The following is a 15685-nucleotide window of genomic DNA, read 5'->3' on the forward strand; positions in this document are numbered from 1 at the left end:
TGAATGGTTTCCTTGTTTTTGTTGTTTGAGGGATGAAGCACAGATAACAAGTCACTGGTGGCTTCTTTGTTTGATCCATGTTGAGCCTCAGGTGTTGTTTTAGCTGTTACTGCTGCTCATTCGGCACTAGAGACACACAGTCAGCGAACATAGTGTATTATGTCGTTATAGAAGTGGGTTACTATAAAAGAATATAAAACAAACGTTTTTGACCTTTGACTGAGCCCACAACAGCAGCTGTTCCACTCTGTCCAGGGATGGAGGCTCCAATCCGCTGTGCCCTCTGTCCTCACCATAACCTGTCTATATTTCAGAGGATGCCTCTCAGGGCAGACTAAACTGCCTCCATATCCATGAGGTTAACATGCCACCCTTGCTGAGGACCCGACTCCGAACTGACCCACCCATAAAACCTGCTCTAATCGGAGGCATCAGTTGTCATGGTCACCCTACATGCCCCCAGTCCCAGAGCAACGCCTCCTCGACAGCCTGTTAGTACTTCAATCATGTGAAGACACTGAGGCCACCATGAAACAAGTGTTTTCAAATGTTTTTGGGAAGGCAGACCTTTTGGCGTACAAACCAAAGATGGTCAGGCTTTTGTGCAACAGACCCAGTGTCGCAGACAAACAACACAGACAAACAAAAGAGAATAAATACTTCCAACTATTTAAAACATAGGGAAATTAAAGAGGAGCTACTTCTGTAAAAGTTTAACCTGAAATGACCACGTTTTGCAGCCGCAAAGAGGCCCAATATCCTCTGGCACTGCACCGCCAACACTGATGCACTCCATAATCTCTTTCCTTCTCTCATTGGTCAAGCATGCCTACTTGATGACAGACTCCAGAAAAAGCACTTAATAGTCGACTGAACTGACCAACTTAAAAAACAAAGCCCTAACCAAGAGCTCTCAAAAAGAAAGCAACTGGAGGTACCTGTTCAGGCACCAGATGTGTTGACCAGAAGTGGATTTGTCCCTGAGCTTTGTCTGACTAACCCCTCTAAAGCCAAGGTGGACCATGATCTGCATGCAGGACACCAACTCAAAAATGCCAATCGCACATGGACAACAGGTTCATCGGTGCCAAGCACTGAGGTGGGATGTGGAAAAAGCTGATACATCATCAGGGTGCGGTGGCATAAATGAAAGAGCCTGGCGTGTTAGATTCCAAAGGAAGAGCTGATTTGAGGCCAAGCATTTGAGGGTCCAAACTCCCAATATCTTTGCGTGAGTTCCACACGCAGATTCCAGACTCAGCCCACTTGCTCAACTACGAGCTTTTCCTTCCTACCACCAGAACAACGGAACTTGGGAGAACTACATCTTTGCAAAGGGGGTGTACCTTCATCCTGGCCACTGTCCCTCTTATCACTATCATGATTAGATTCCCCTGATTTGAGGACGTACATTCTCATTCTTAGTGGCAGGAAAAACACAAAGCTTCCCTCATTGAATCTTGAGAAAGCATTGAAAGCATTGAAAGCATTGAAACCATCCTGAATGCCAAAATAAGTATAGGTGGCAACAGTGCTTCAAAGACGCGTGTCCAACACCTATCTATTGTTAGTCAAAGCAACATAAAAATGACTCAAAGCTATTGCTCTCTGGTAATGTTGTGGACAACATTTGCATCATTACCAAGTCAGTATGTGATTATTGTGAACACTATGAGCACAATTGTCACCTGAAACAAAACAAACAAAACTCTTGGCACGCCAAGAAGTGCTAAGTGCAATGCAGCCCAATAATCAGCAACCAAAAACCACCAGGGATCAGCAAAAAACAGAACAGACAGAATGATGGAAAGAGGAAGAGTGTCACACAGAGTGGTGTCATTTATCTGGTATGATTGCTCCTGATCAGCGGTTGGTAATCACATGGTTACAGGTTCACTTAAAAGGAAACACTTTGATTTATTTTGGTGATTGTTTTCTGAGAAAGTCAGACGGACACTGCAGGAATGATAAACGGGGAAACCAGTGGAGTGTTTCGCCCCAAATATTGATCAGTTTCCCTGGGTTATTCAATAGGACTGAAGACATCCAGTCATCAGCTTATGCACACTGCACACACCTTAACATATTGACATAAAGACATGTCGAAGTATAGCCAAGTGATTGATGCCAAGTCACGAGAAAAGGTGTGCCTCTGTGTATATTTTTGTGAAAATGAAAGATGATGCTTTTACTAATGGGGGATAATACAAGTTGTTTGTTTTATTTAAGCTTCTCCTACCTGCCAAAAAATCTATTCCTGCAATTAACCTGACATTGGAGCACACATTCCTCTTCCTCCGAACCCCCCTCCTCCTTCTCTCCCTTTCCATCTAATCTTTCGCCCTTCTCTTTCAGTGAGCTGCATGATAACAGAGTTATATCCGCATCTGTTCCACTCTCCTACGTAGATAAGGACGCCGTTTTTCACCCCATCAGCCTCTCTCTCGCTGATTTGGCTCAAAGCCCTTCATTGTAAAGCAAGAGAGAAGCGTTGAATAACATGCCAATAGAAAAAAAACTTGCTCTCATCTCCGCTCTGGTGCGTCTGTAGAAGATGATGTTATTGAATTTGTCTGAACTTTGAGGAGCGCTGTGAGGGTATTGTCATTCAGCGATGTGAAATGTTTAAACCATTAGCATTTTTTAAAAATGTCTTTCAGAGATAAGCTCCAAATCTTCTTCCTCCTCCTTTGTTCTCTGTGTGTATGAACCCTGTTCTCTCTTTCGTACCCATCCAACCAGGCAATAAAATCAACCACATCATAATAACTTCAGACAAATTGTACAATGTTTGCCTAAAAATGCAGTGGTGTGAACTTTTCCTGATGGTTCCTTTTCACCACTTTTTTTTATACTTTATCTCACCTTATGTCCTGCCAACGTGGGGTATTTACATAATGTGGAGAGTACTTTTCTGCAGAAAATATCTCATATAAAAATGTGAATATATTGGCACAAGCAAGGGTTACATAATGTAAAATGATGTTGGGTCAGACGGGAACAATACTGAAGAATTCCTTTGTTCTCTGTTAGATCAATACTTGTGAAAAAGCTGGAAGAGTAAAGCAGAAATGAACAAAAGTTAACGCAACCCGGACGTAAGGAAAGATCTCGGGGATCCAGAATATGTGATTCATCTATAAGATGTACAAATAAGCCTACACGTTTTGAATTGTCTTTGCCCTTAAACAAGTTTGTAATCTTTTGTAAGCGACGACAAGATTACAATTCCCCGAACCGCTGACTTATTTCCCCTCTATTAATATTTTGCCATGAAAGTGCAATCATCCATTTAGCCAGACAAGCGCTGCTCTGAGAAAACTCAGAACTCAGGTGCTCAAGTTAATTGTATTTATAAAATCCTTTTATATCTTGAGTTTCCTCCTCTCAAAACTCACCTTCTTACGCTGCGGATTGTTGACATTAAGCATTGCAGTCATTTTCCTCATGGTCCAGCCCCTTACAGCTCAACGGATGAAGAGCTTCGTCAACGGTGCAGATATGGAATATAGTGTTCATAACGTTTTGGTTCATCTATGCCCCCCTGAACTAAGCTTTTTAGCTTAGAAAGGTCCCCTCTTATCTACATAAGGAAGCAGGCTGTCTTCTTCTAGTAGTAGTAGTGGTATTGGTAGTGGTAGTAGTAGAGATGTCCCGCCCCTTAGCCTATCATGTACAAGTGTTGGAGCACTAAAAGGCCTTAAAGATGATAGATTACTGACATGGTCCCTCTCCTCACCTGAGCTAAACCCTATGGAGAGCTTGTGGGCCCTTCTTAAACCAGAGATTTACAGTGACAGAAGAGCGTTCAACTCTTTGAGCAGTGTCAGCAGTGCTTGTTTATTACTCTCACTTTAACAGATGAAAATAAATAAGTGAGATGGGAACATATTGGTTTTTATTTAGTTGTCCAATAATTGTGCACACAAGGATGTTCCGCTAAGAAAAAGCCAAAACCTCACTTTTTCTTTCTTAAATATTGATTATTTGAAGTTTATTAACATTTTGGATTGACCAAGAGCACTGTAGTTGTTCAATAATAAAATGAATCCTAAAAAGTAACAACTTGCCTAAAAATTGTGCACACAATATCTATAATTGTCTATCTATAATTACCCACTCCAAATAGGCCTCTTGTTTATTTTCCCTAACACACATGTCTTGACTGAATATATATATTTCAGAATAACAATTATTTATCAAAAGTCCACTTTATAGCTTATATGCCCCCAGGGAGGCATGTGTGTATTATTTTACAGCACTGTGGACACATACAGGACATTATGGATTAAATGTACCTGTGATGTCAAAGTGGAGATGCCCTGATTCAGATCAGGTGTAGCTGTCTTACAGTGTGCTGAGTGGTCTGCATCTGCATACTCATTCAAACAACTCCAGATTCTTAGACTCTCCTTGCAGAGCATTACATATTGCTGTCAATCAGCGTCCTGTTACCAAACCCCTCCGCCTCCTCCTCCTTCTCCTCCTCTGTGTGCACTAAAACCAGGAGGAAATCATGTATTCATGAAACCCGGAATCTAAAACCAGTATTTCTAACTGATTCTGATTCACAGCAATGAGACGGTATTATTAGACACACAACTATGCCCTAATGGGGCAACATTTTCATTCCCAATTTGAGATTGCAAACACAGCTCTCACTCTCATTTCCATAGCAGCTACAGTGTCTCAGCTGGGTAAGGCTATGGCTGTCACTTTTTGCAAACATTTGCAGAACACAGCTGTGTGACATTGTGGGTCGTGTAGATGATACATTCTGTAGAAGGTTGGCTATTAGACAGTACACGTAATTACACACATCTTTGACAAAGTGATGGAGTACCAAGCGTGAATCATGGAGTTTCATAAGCCCTCTTGAGCCCTGCTGCAGCTACATGGCAGATTTACACTGATAATGTTTGTGAGAGATAATTAGACATTGAGTTATTACTGAACCACTGACAGTCATTCTGTCTTAGGAGGATCATGGATCAGCTCATCTGTCTGATGATGAGATTCTTGGAAACCACTCAGTCCTTTGATGTAACCTGATGCAATGAATCCAGTTGCCCACAGTAGAGCATTTTACTTCAGCCATTTATTTTCAGACTTGATGCAACAGACTTTAATTCCCAAGTACGCCTGATCCTACTTCTTCTATAATGCAACTCCAAAGCATCTTTCGTTAGATTTCTCTTACATGGTAAAATCCTGCTTCTTGCAAATCTTTCATTTCTGTTACTTATTAATAATCTATAAAACCAAGGGAGATAACCCTGATCTCCCTTCAGATGAAATCATACAACTGCTTTCACATCCATGGTGTGGGATGAATTGAATTGAATGGGTCAAATTGCTGGTGTTTCCCCTTTTAATCAGACATTTTAAACACAAAGGAGACAGTTTCATGATGCTACAGTGATAGCAGTAGGAAACAAGTGAGTTATTTGTCTTTATCCCCGGTGGACCATGAGAGAACACTGAGGTGAGTGCTTGCAGAATTATGCATGAGAACTGTTCTGGGAGCAATGACACAAATATGATAACCACACTGCAGATTGTAAACTGCATAAAGAATTGTATAACTTGTGGATGAAGTTTAATGAACGGACAATTCTGTATAGGATATTGTTTATTTTTCCTTTTGCTAACACAACCCATGAAATGACCAATCCTAAACTGCATGTAGCCTGATTTACCTTATTTTTTCTGTACATTGGAGCTGCAGAAAAAAAGGAAAAAAACATCACTATCTCTCTGTTGGACTGGTGTTTCTTTATTTCCAGAAACATAGGCATTGTTTTTGATTCGTATAAATCTTTCGCTCGCAGTCCTGCTTTACCTTTTAGATAATGGTTCTCCTTATTGCCTGGAAATAACTTTTTGAGAAAAGGGTACCCGTTATGTCCGGAACTAACTTTTTAGATTAGGGTCCCCCCTTGGATACAAAGTATAGTATGTGAAAGATGTTGTGACAAAAGTAATGGTATTGAAAGTGGGGGATTTTGAAACACTATAGTATACTATGTCTATAAAAGACCTAACATAAACAAAATTATGAAACAGATACTAGTCATAGTATGTTATGTTTTATGTCATTAAATTCATCCTAAAAAGTCATAATATAGTTGGCTGATAAACTAAGCTGAGCATCATCCTGCTGCAGTCTCTTTTTTCCCTAAGGATTTTGTAGGGGAATAAAATGTCCTGTCATTTGCTTCAGTGGAGTAAATCAGCAGCCCTATATTGAAAAATGTAAAATATCAGTGACTGTCAAGCAAAATGCAGAAATCTCTGATGAATATCCTAGTGAATACATATTTTTTCAAATTAAATGTACCCAAACAATCAGTTAAGGTGTACAAACAAAGCGACATTCATTTCTATTTTCAGCAGTTAGCTGTTCAAGAAGTTGTTGTTGCCTTAAGAATATTTCAGGCATGATATATAATCCAAAACTTGCAGGCGATGAGGGAGACAGTGAGTGAGCCATGTCGCTCTTCACACAAAAGCTATTCTGTTTTGCTCTCAAACAGAACTCCGACTCTGTGGGTGGAGAAAATCAATCTAGTCAACCTAGAGAGAGAAGGAATGAGAACTGTGAGAGGCTTTGATTATTGTGATGGACTTATGTCAGCTCTGCGAAAGCCACTTCATACGTGTCCGCTGTTTATCAAATCAGAAATGTATTTTGCATCTTAACTTTTCCGGCACTCGTGGCTGCCTGAAAGAAATTAGCAGAGGCCCACTGGTCCCTCAGATTAACAAGAATTTGACATTTTAATAAATAGAAGATTTAAAAAAAAAAATTAATTTAATTGCAGCTGTCAAGAGGAAGAGCTTCACTGAGTCAACAGAGCTGTCCGAGACAGATAGCTTCTGTCCGCCCGGCTGAGGAAAGACAACAGTATTAACAGAAGCGGCAGATAAAACAGGATTTACATTTCCTGTGTGATGTATTTCAGACTAGACTTTCAGTATAACTCCAAACAAATCCTTTTCCCCCCAGACCCTGAGTGCTTAGTCAATGTTCCTCTAAAGGAAAATAATACAAATAGGAAACCTGAAAATGAGCGTTATTACGCTTACTGTGACATGTTTACATGCTTTAATGTTCAGAAAGCTCTTTATTCTCCTCAAACTGCCTGTACTGCAGCACCTCTTTTTACCCTCTGTCTGAAACCAGAGCCAAATCTGCTCTGATTGGTTAGCTGGCATGCTCTGTTAGGATTGGTCAACCGGCCCCTTAGCTTATCACATTGAATGTGCAGGATCACAAGCCAATTCGAAGCGCAATTGTAACGTAGTGATGTCACCATGTGGTGGAACTATACAGGATAGGGAAAACGTATAATAGCGCCTCTTTAACATGTGGCAGGGAATTGTGTAATAGCTAGCACCTGTACTTTTTAGCTAGAAGTTGCAAAAGTATTGGTTGCCTTGAAAGGTGAATACATGGATCTGGTGACACAGAAGAAGCTTATGATTACAAATACTGCAAATAATTATGGCTTAATGTTTCAGGTCCAGTGTAGGAATTAGCCTATAACCACTTTAACAAACAAACTACTTTTTGTCAGTCACATCCCATTTTGAGTTTCAATTACACCTATGTGCTCAGTAGATGGTGCTGCTTATCTCTGGAAAAGGGTCTATCTTTTCCCCCATCACATTGCACATATTCAGTATGTGAAAACAAAATCAGCCATGATGCCACGGAGTTGTAACAATTTTAGAAGTCAGAAAAGCCTAAAGGTTATCTTCAAAGTTTTGTTTTATTCAATAGGTGCAAAAGAAGAACTGCAGCAGCGTCTACAGATAGCGTCACCGAGTCTTCCTCACATAATACAAGCGATACGATAACTGTGTTAAATCCGAACCAAATGGAAACGCAGTCGGCTACAAACCCAAAAATTTACAGTATTCTTATTCGGCCGAGCATAATCAGCATGAACACTACTTTGCATATAATGCCAGCAGGTTACATAAGATTCAGACACTTGAATTGCATTTTCTTTTCAACGGGATTGGCACTCTGGCGTATTAATGATTAAGGATACTCAAATCACACACTCGAGACATCTTATTCTTAACACCAAGTTTTTATTCAGCTGCAGATAAACCATTTCTGTTTGGATGTATAACAAAACAAAAATACATTAATTTGCACATGAAAAAAAAAGCCTTTTAAGCTTTGTTGACATCTGGTTATGTTTTCATTTTCAGAAAACCAAACAATACCAACATAAGATGTTTTCTTTTTTAATGTATTTCTTCCACTGACTGCACATCTACAGTTGGATACAAACAAGTGACATCATGTGAAGGATGCCATCTAGCATACAAAAGAGAAAGGCAACATTTGGGGGTGCTTTGCGGTTTTGGTTCTGCTGATTGCCGTCACCCCGCAATGTGTGATGAGGTTTTTGGTAAATGTGTACCTCTGTATCACTGGAGTGTGGGGGTGTAGAATGTCAGTGATGCAGCGGTAAAGGTTGGATGATGTCAGTCATTTTGACTGTGGCTCAGGACTCGCCTCTGCTGTGGCTTCAGCCTCTTGATGCATTTTGCTGAGGTGTTTGACAAGGCTCTCCAGTTGAGGGTTTCCCCCAAGCTTCTCGATGAGGTGGTACACTTCTATCTCCAGGTCGCGCAGGGTCTGTCGGGTGTAGGCGAAAGAGCCCACCTTTTCCAGGTAGTCCACACAGTAGCGTTTGATGTCCATGTTCTCCGTGCGCTGCCTCAGGATGTTCTGCACCTGTGTGCTCTCGGGACGCGACCAAATGGCATGGATGGTTGGGAAAGAGAACTTGCCCTCTGTGAGGTCCTCGCAGAAGCTCTTGTTCTCGCTGTACTCGCGAGAGCTCAGGTTGGCGTAATCGTCGCGGATCTGGAAGAAGAGGCCCAGTGTGTCTAGGAGAGGCTTCAGGTCCTGTTTCCAGTCGGAGAAGAGCTGCATCAGGCCCACGGCCAGGCCAAAGAGCCCTCCAGTTTTCTGCAGCACCATGTTGCGGTACTCCTGCTCAGTGGGACAGGTGTAGGTGTCCCTCCAGTGGATGTCGAGCCCCTGACCGCGGTGCAGCTCCAGCAGCTGCTGGGTAAACACTTGGACAGCCTCGGGGTGCTCCAGGGTCAGCACCTTCTCCAGGCCCAGGAAGTAGACGTAGTTGGCTGAGTTGATAACGGAGGGGATGCCGTAGATGCTGTGGGCCACTGGGAAGCCTCGCCGCAGCGTGGAGCTGTCCTCGATGTCATCTATGAGCAGGCTGGCGTTGTGCAGCATCTCTGTCACCTCGATGATCCCCTGAGTATGACACAAACATACCAATCTAAAATTACCAATCCAACATTTGAGAATGATTGTGTAATCAAATCAACTCTACCATGTTAATATCATTCACTTTTGTATCTACTTACTTTCAGGAACTGTTACAATGATGCTTACGCCGAGAAAACTCTACATCATCTCTTGACCAGTAACAGGTTCTCAGGAGCTTTCTGTGTAAATTATGCATTACAACGTGTTTACAGCAGAGGGTGCCATGTCTACACTGTTGCTTGAACTGATCTAGTTGGAGTCAGCAGACATAACTGTTGTTGCTGAAACAAACCAGGCAGTCAGTCACAGAGAATGAAGACTTACACTCCAGACTGGAGCGGTTCAGATTCAGAGACTTGAAGCAGTGCTCTCTACTCTTAAAATAATCAAATAAATGTGTCTAAGAGAGAGCAGCGGTGGCTTTGGCAGGTGAGAGGAAATGTAATCACCTGGTTAAGCAGCTACAAGTGACACTACATGACTTAGTGCAGGTTTACCTCTAAAGATAAACAGATGTGTACTGGTAATAGAAATACATTGACCAGCTCTAACTGCTTCAATACAGTCTGACTCGAAGTTAGTAAGCAGCCATGGTAAACGTCCCCTGCCCATTAGGTGGATGCCTTTCCTGATAACACAAAATATCTGTGTTGTCAATGTTTGACCCAAAACAGGGGAGTTGCCATCAGGCGTTTGCTGTACTGAGCTGCTGGAGTGGTCTACTGATTTAAAGACAAGTGGTGTGGCCTGGTAGTGAAAGCTGTTTATGTGGGGCTGGGAGCACAAAGAGAGGCTCAGTGGGTCAGGCAGATGGCCAGAGCTGGGCCTGTTGAGCGGTTTATCTGCCAAACACAACCTTTCCTTCGGCAGGAACCCGGACAGTCGCTCACCCTGCAACCTCAGTGTGCCACTTACAAGAGCAGGGGGGGGTTGTGGGTAAAAGCTACAATGAATGCACACATGGAGAAAATGGAACATACAGACTGTTGTCTGTATGAATAACTATTCAATATTCCATGTCTTATATAACTGTACTTATCAAACTCACAAGCACCAGAAATATTCAAGTGTTGGACTTAAAAGTGTCTCCACGGAAACAAATTAGTCAGAATGTTGCTGTATAATGCCGCCATTTAAGTGCCTTCACTACTCTGCGAGTTTTCATTGATTATCCGCAGAGGTTACTGATGCAGAAACTCATCCTGTTTGCCAAGGCAACAATCAGTGATCCAGTATGAAATCCCATCTACTTCACAACAAACAAGTGCGCTGAGTCCAATATATTGAGAGAAAATAACTCTGAGGTCAGTTGTGTGTAGCCTGTGTCTCTCAGGTATGTGTGCTGGTTGGCACCGCCAGCAAAACCTCTGAGTCACACTGCAGGCGTGATGAAGTCAGCCAAGGTTTTAACATGGTCACCCCACATGATCACACACGCGCCTACTTGTGTGTGTCATTCAGAAATGCTTCCCCATTCATCTAGAGAAACAGGCTTAGTGTGCAAATGTAATTGTTCAAATGTATTGCATGTGTCCTAGTACAGATTTTTGTAAAATGCGCAACAAACCAAAGTATAATCATAATCTGGGATTTTTATCTTGTGGGTTTTGAATGTTGTTTGTTGCTGCTGTGTGTCTGCCAATTGTCCTCCTCAATGGTTTTATATTGCTTTCTAATGCTGTGTGGGGAAGCCAATTTCCCACAATGTAGATAATGAAGCTTGTAAATGATTAACTCGTTTACGATACAGAGTTGTCCTGTAGGGTGTTTTTGACACCTACTCATCTGACACAAACACTACTGCCATGGTGTATTTTTTTTCTTCCCACTTTTATGAAATCAAACAGCTGAGCTTGAGTGCTATTTCAAGAAGGGCATAATTACATTAAATGAGTGTGGCTACTACTTAGGCTGTCAGGTATTAAATAGATCAAGAGATGAGATGTGTCAAACTACTGCTGTTAAACCGATTCCTGGGGAAACCCTTGTGTGATTAAACTCTCCGGCAGTTATGAGTTGCTCTGTATCGTATTTGTATGCTAATCGCAATCCAGTTCCTCGTTATTTTCTCACGGAGGCAGCTTCATTATAGCCACTCTGCATCAGTCACACAATTTAAAAAACCCACAATAAATCTCTAAGCCTGAGGCAGGAGATAGTCTCAAGACAGCTTACTTTTCCTACACTATCACAGAGAACAGGAGGAAGCCTAAAGGTCGCCATTCAACAGAGGGAACTTCCCAAGCCTCTACCACCTACTCTGTACTACACTGTAGAGAAGGACATACAGTATGGGGGTTTGATAAAAAATTCATTGCCAAATGAACGAGAGTGTGCCACTGTCATTGCCTCCATCTATCTGTAGGCATGGTTTGTTTCCATGGCGGCGCCTTCTTGGCAGTGGCGTGCTAATGATGACGAGAGGAGCTCAGTCTGCATGATGGGTTCAGCAGGAGTTTACAGAGCTGCTACATGAAGTGCAAAAGGGGGAGCCAGAGGGAGCCATAGAGCCCTGCTCAAACACAAAACTCTAAGGTAACATGTCATTGTAGCCTCAAGAAGCATATGTAAACGTGTCTTTAAAATGTCAGCATTCATTCACTCGAAGACATGCAACCCAGCGTCGCAGTGTGAAAGCTGTGATTAAATATATCTCGACTGACAAAAATTGTAAGATGGATGAGTTGTTATATTTAACAATTACTCAGAAGGGACTGACAACTTTATTACTCACGCTTTTTTCATTTTTTTGTGAAATTGAGGCCTGATACATCATTAGATAGGGGGAAGACTTTTATTGTGCACTAGGAGATGAAACTACCACAGGAGACAACAGTGTGACCTCTGCTGCAGCATTAGGATTCCTCTAAATGGGGATGTCTTATAAAACATTCAGGACAAAGTGAGACCTGTTGAATACAAAATCTAATGACAGCGGACAGGCTGAGCAAAGGCGAAGGGCATTATATAGTTTCCTCACTGGATACTATTCAGTTCAATAGTTCAGTAGTGTTCCCTTTAATTGACCTGGTCTCCCTACTCCCTGCTCAATAAAACCAAAATGGCTAATTTGAAATTAATGACAGAAGAAAAGCAGGAATGCCAATCAGCCAGCGATCAGTACACAACTTTTTTATCAATATTATCTATAGTTTTTCTCTGCATTGTGATATGTTATGGCCATATTCTTTTTGTAACGTGTTCGTTTATTATATTTTTTTACCACAGAGGTCTGGAAACGTGGTAAAGGACTGAGCCTTAAAGCAGTCAAACCTCACATATTTACAAATGACTGTATCACAAAAATCTGCAGCTCTAATAAGCTTTTGCCAGTCTTAAGCGTCTTGACTCGATTTATTGCACCCGTCTTAAGTGCACAGTTTAACCTCACCTCAGTCTTAAACTAGTTTGCAACAGCAGTAAAAAGCATGTAGCAATATTCAGAAAGAAATACGGTGTATTACCAAGCCACAGACAGACTTTGAAACTAGCTGAACATCTAGCAAGTGAGAACATGTCGTAAGAGCTTTAATAGGGCAAACAAAATGCATCCAACTTAAACAATTAATGACATCAGCAATAGGGGAAAGCTGCAGGTCAAACAAGTAGGGAAAACGATAGCTTTTCTGTTTTTCAAAAGCACAGCCAACCTTTTTAAATTTCATTCCACTTGAGTCTCAGCTGAGTAACAACATGGTGTTATACATTATGGATGCTCTAAGATCTATATCCCAGCTTTCCATTAAAATTCAGAAAAGAAACAACACTCTGGTTGCATTACAAAATAAATTGCCTTTACAGAAAAAGCACACCATCATTTTACATTCTTAAAGCATTCTGAGTGAATCTGAACAATGTGAATGTTAAAAGGCTCGGACGGCTGATTACTCACCTGCAGTTTGCCCTCTGGAACATTCAGCCAGTGGTTAAATGCTTGGGATAGTTTTGACCTCACCTGCTTTCCTGAGGAAGAGAGCGGAAAACAAAAGTTAGGGTTTCAAAACTTAAAGAAGTGTGCAAAGAGAAAGGATAGCTTTTAAATGCATCTTATAACTTTTGTTACAAATCATTAGCTCCCTATGCTAACTTATGTCTGTGATAATTGAGTTGCACACTTTGTTGAACTCTAAAAAAGTAGCAGGTGGGTGGTAGCTACATATTCCAAGAGAAACCAGACTTAAAAAGGAAAACAACAAGACATAAAAAGCCTTTGTGCAACCAGTTATCTGCAAAATGACTAAATCAAGATGACATTTTTATTTATAAATATTTTTTAGTTAAACCTGCAGGTTGGATAGAGCACAATTACTTTGTTTAGACAGCAGTTGGGAAGGGATGTGACCTTTGTTTTCTGTTCTTCAAACAGCAGGCTTAAGGGTTGTTTCTTTCTTTCTTAACGGTTTGGAACCTGTTTCCAGCTGAGTGCTTACGCCACAATCCAAACAGTGCCGGGGGATTATCATTTTTAAACACAACCTATAGATATGTTAGCCAAACTATGAAAAAATACCAAGGTTCAAAACATAGCAATGCCATATTTCTTTAATAAAAACGTTTCTTGCTAAACATTAAAATATATGTTCCCTTATGAGCTTTAATGACAGTGACACTGCTAAAAAATGAATCATCCCAGCCAACAGAAACCCTTAGGACCTGTCCTATTTACCCAAAATGTAATTCTGGCGTTAGGTTAGTCACTTCTCTACTTGCAAAAAATAAATAAAGACGGTCTCCAAAACAGCAGCTGAGGAGCGCATGGTCAAGATAGAAAAAATTGATGTTAAAAACACATTTGGAAGACTTAACAGCAATGCATATCTCCAGAAACCATGACCTTGTTACTCAAGATAATCCATAGTCCTTATGTTGAGCAATTTCATGTAGAAACAAAAAGAAAACATGATAATTGGCATTATATATCCGCCATCTGCTTTCAAAATAATTGCCATTGGCCACAGAAAAATCCAAAGGTAGAAAGTAGTAAAAAGAAAATACAATAGTACATAAACTGCTCACCATATGGATAATCTACACTCTAGAGTATTCAGGTCATTGTGACATTGCTGTTTAGCTTTTAATGTTTTTGGGCACTTTAAGCACCTTGAACTGATGTCAAATAGTTATATTATATTGGAAAGAAGGAAGACATCTCTTTGTCCAATATCTCCAACACTCAGCAGCAGTTTTTTATTTGAATGTTTGACTGTAGAATCAACAGTTCAACCATGAACAAATTTGTCATATTGCTGCATTCAAATATCTTCCACAGCTATTACTGACGTGGACACTCACCCGGTAATTGCAACAAGTACTTGTAGGGTTCCAGCAGAATTCGCTCTGATGTAGCTTCCGAGTCACAATCCATTGTTTAAAGTTTTCACAGATCTATATTTCAAGATTCAAGATTCAAGAAGCTATTGGAGTAAAGGTCAATAAAAATGTTAATAATATCCGGACATTATTTAGCTCTAAAAGTTAAAAGGCTTGGTCAATATAGAAACATAACTAGTGATCATCAAAACTAAAACATCTTCATAAACTGTACAACATTTCAGCAGTATTGCATTTCCGTTAAAGAGACTTTGCATTAGAAAATAAGACCTAATGTTGTATCAAATTATATTATTTACTCATTATTGTTTTTGAAAATCTGACACCCTAGCATATAGATGGATACTAGTTAATTACACATTAACATGAATTATTCATAGACAGAATTGTTGAAAAATAAAATGCTACTAGAGCTGTTAAATCCACCTACCTTTCCTGCTGCCTGTCAGTGTAATGACTGGTGTCCTGTTAAACCAGGATGCTAGTTAGCTGGATTTAGCAGGCTAACATAAACACGCACGTAACCGCTGAGCTTTTCTTTCTTTCTTTATCAAAATAAAAACGTCCAAATCAACGCAAGTCGACTCATACACAGACGAGGTGACTGTCACAAGCACGCCACTCTTTTATATCACGTTAAGGTCCGTGTGTTACTGGATTATTCAGAGGGTGCTATGCTAAACCACTGGTGTTCTTGCTACTAACGGAGTGGGAACTCTTGCCTTGACAAGACAAGCTAGTTTCGATGTTACAGAGCAGGCGCAGAGAAGGTGGGGGCTGCAACAACATGGGTTCCTTATATGTTTAAGTTTTATTTGTACATTGCACAGTCAAAGCTTCCAGCTAGGGGGAAGTCAAAAAACACACATACGTCTAGACGGCACTATCAATAACATATATTAAACATACATGTGTTCGAAAACTTGGTTTTGTAGTTTTTAGTCGTTTTTAAAACGGATTACTTCGTACACCATACCGTGGGTATTTTTCTCCAAGATCAGCCAATCACGTGCTGCTAAGGCGTTTCCCTTCGCT

General features: G+C 40.7%; 1 protein-coding gene across 1 annotated transcript; it reads right to left on the reverse strand.

Annotated features, from left to right (window-relative positions):
* Nucleotides 1-8083: 8083 nt before the first annotated feature.
* ggps1 (geranylgeranyl diphosphate synthase 1) lies at nt 8084-15341 on the reverse strand. Its single transcript, XM_063874553.1, has 4 exons — nt 15081-15341; nt 14612-14733; nt 13212-13282; nt 8084-9304 (listed from the first exon to the last, which is right to left on the reverse strand). Exons 2-4 carry the CDS (start codon nt 14682-14684, stop codon nt 8510-8512), a joined length of 939 nt encoding a protein of 312 aa, XP_063730623.1. The 5' UTR covers nt 14685-14733; nt 15081-15341; the 3' UTR covers nt 8084-8509.
* Between the last annotated feature and the right edge of the window lie 344 nt (nt 15342-15685).

Source organism: Eleginops maclovinus, chromosome 22, assembly GCF_036324505.1.
Source record: "Eleginops maclovinus isolate JMC-PN-2008 ecotype Puerto Natales chromosome 22, JC_Emac_rtc_rv5, whole genome shotgun sequence".
Classification (NCBI taxonomy): Eukaryota; Metazoa; Chordata; class Actinopteri; order Perciformes; family Eleginopidae; genus Eleginops; species Eleginops maclovinus.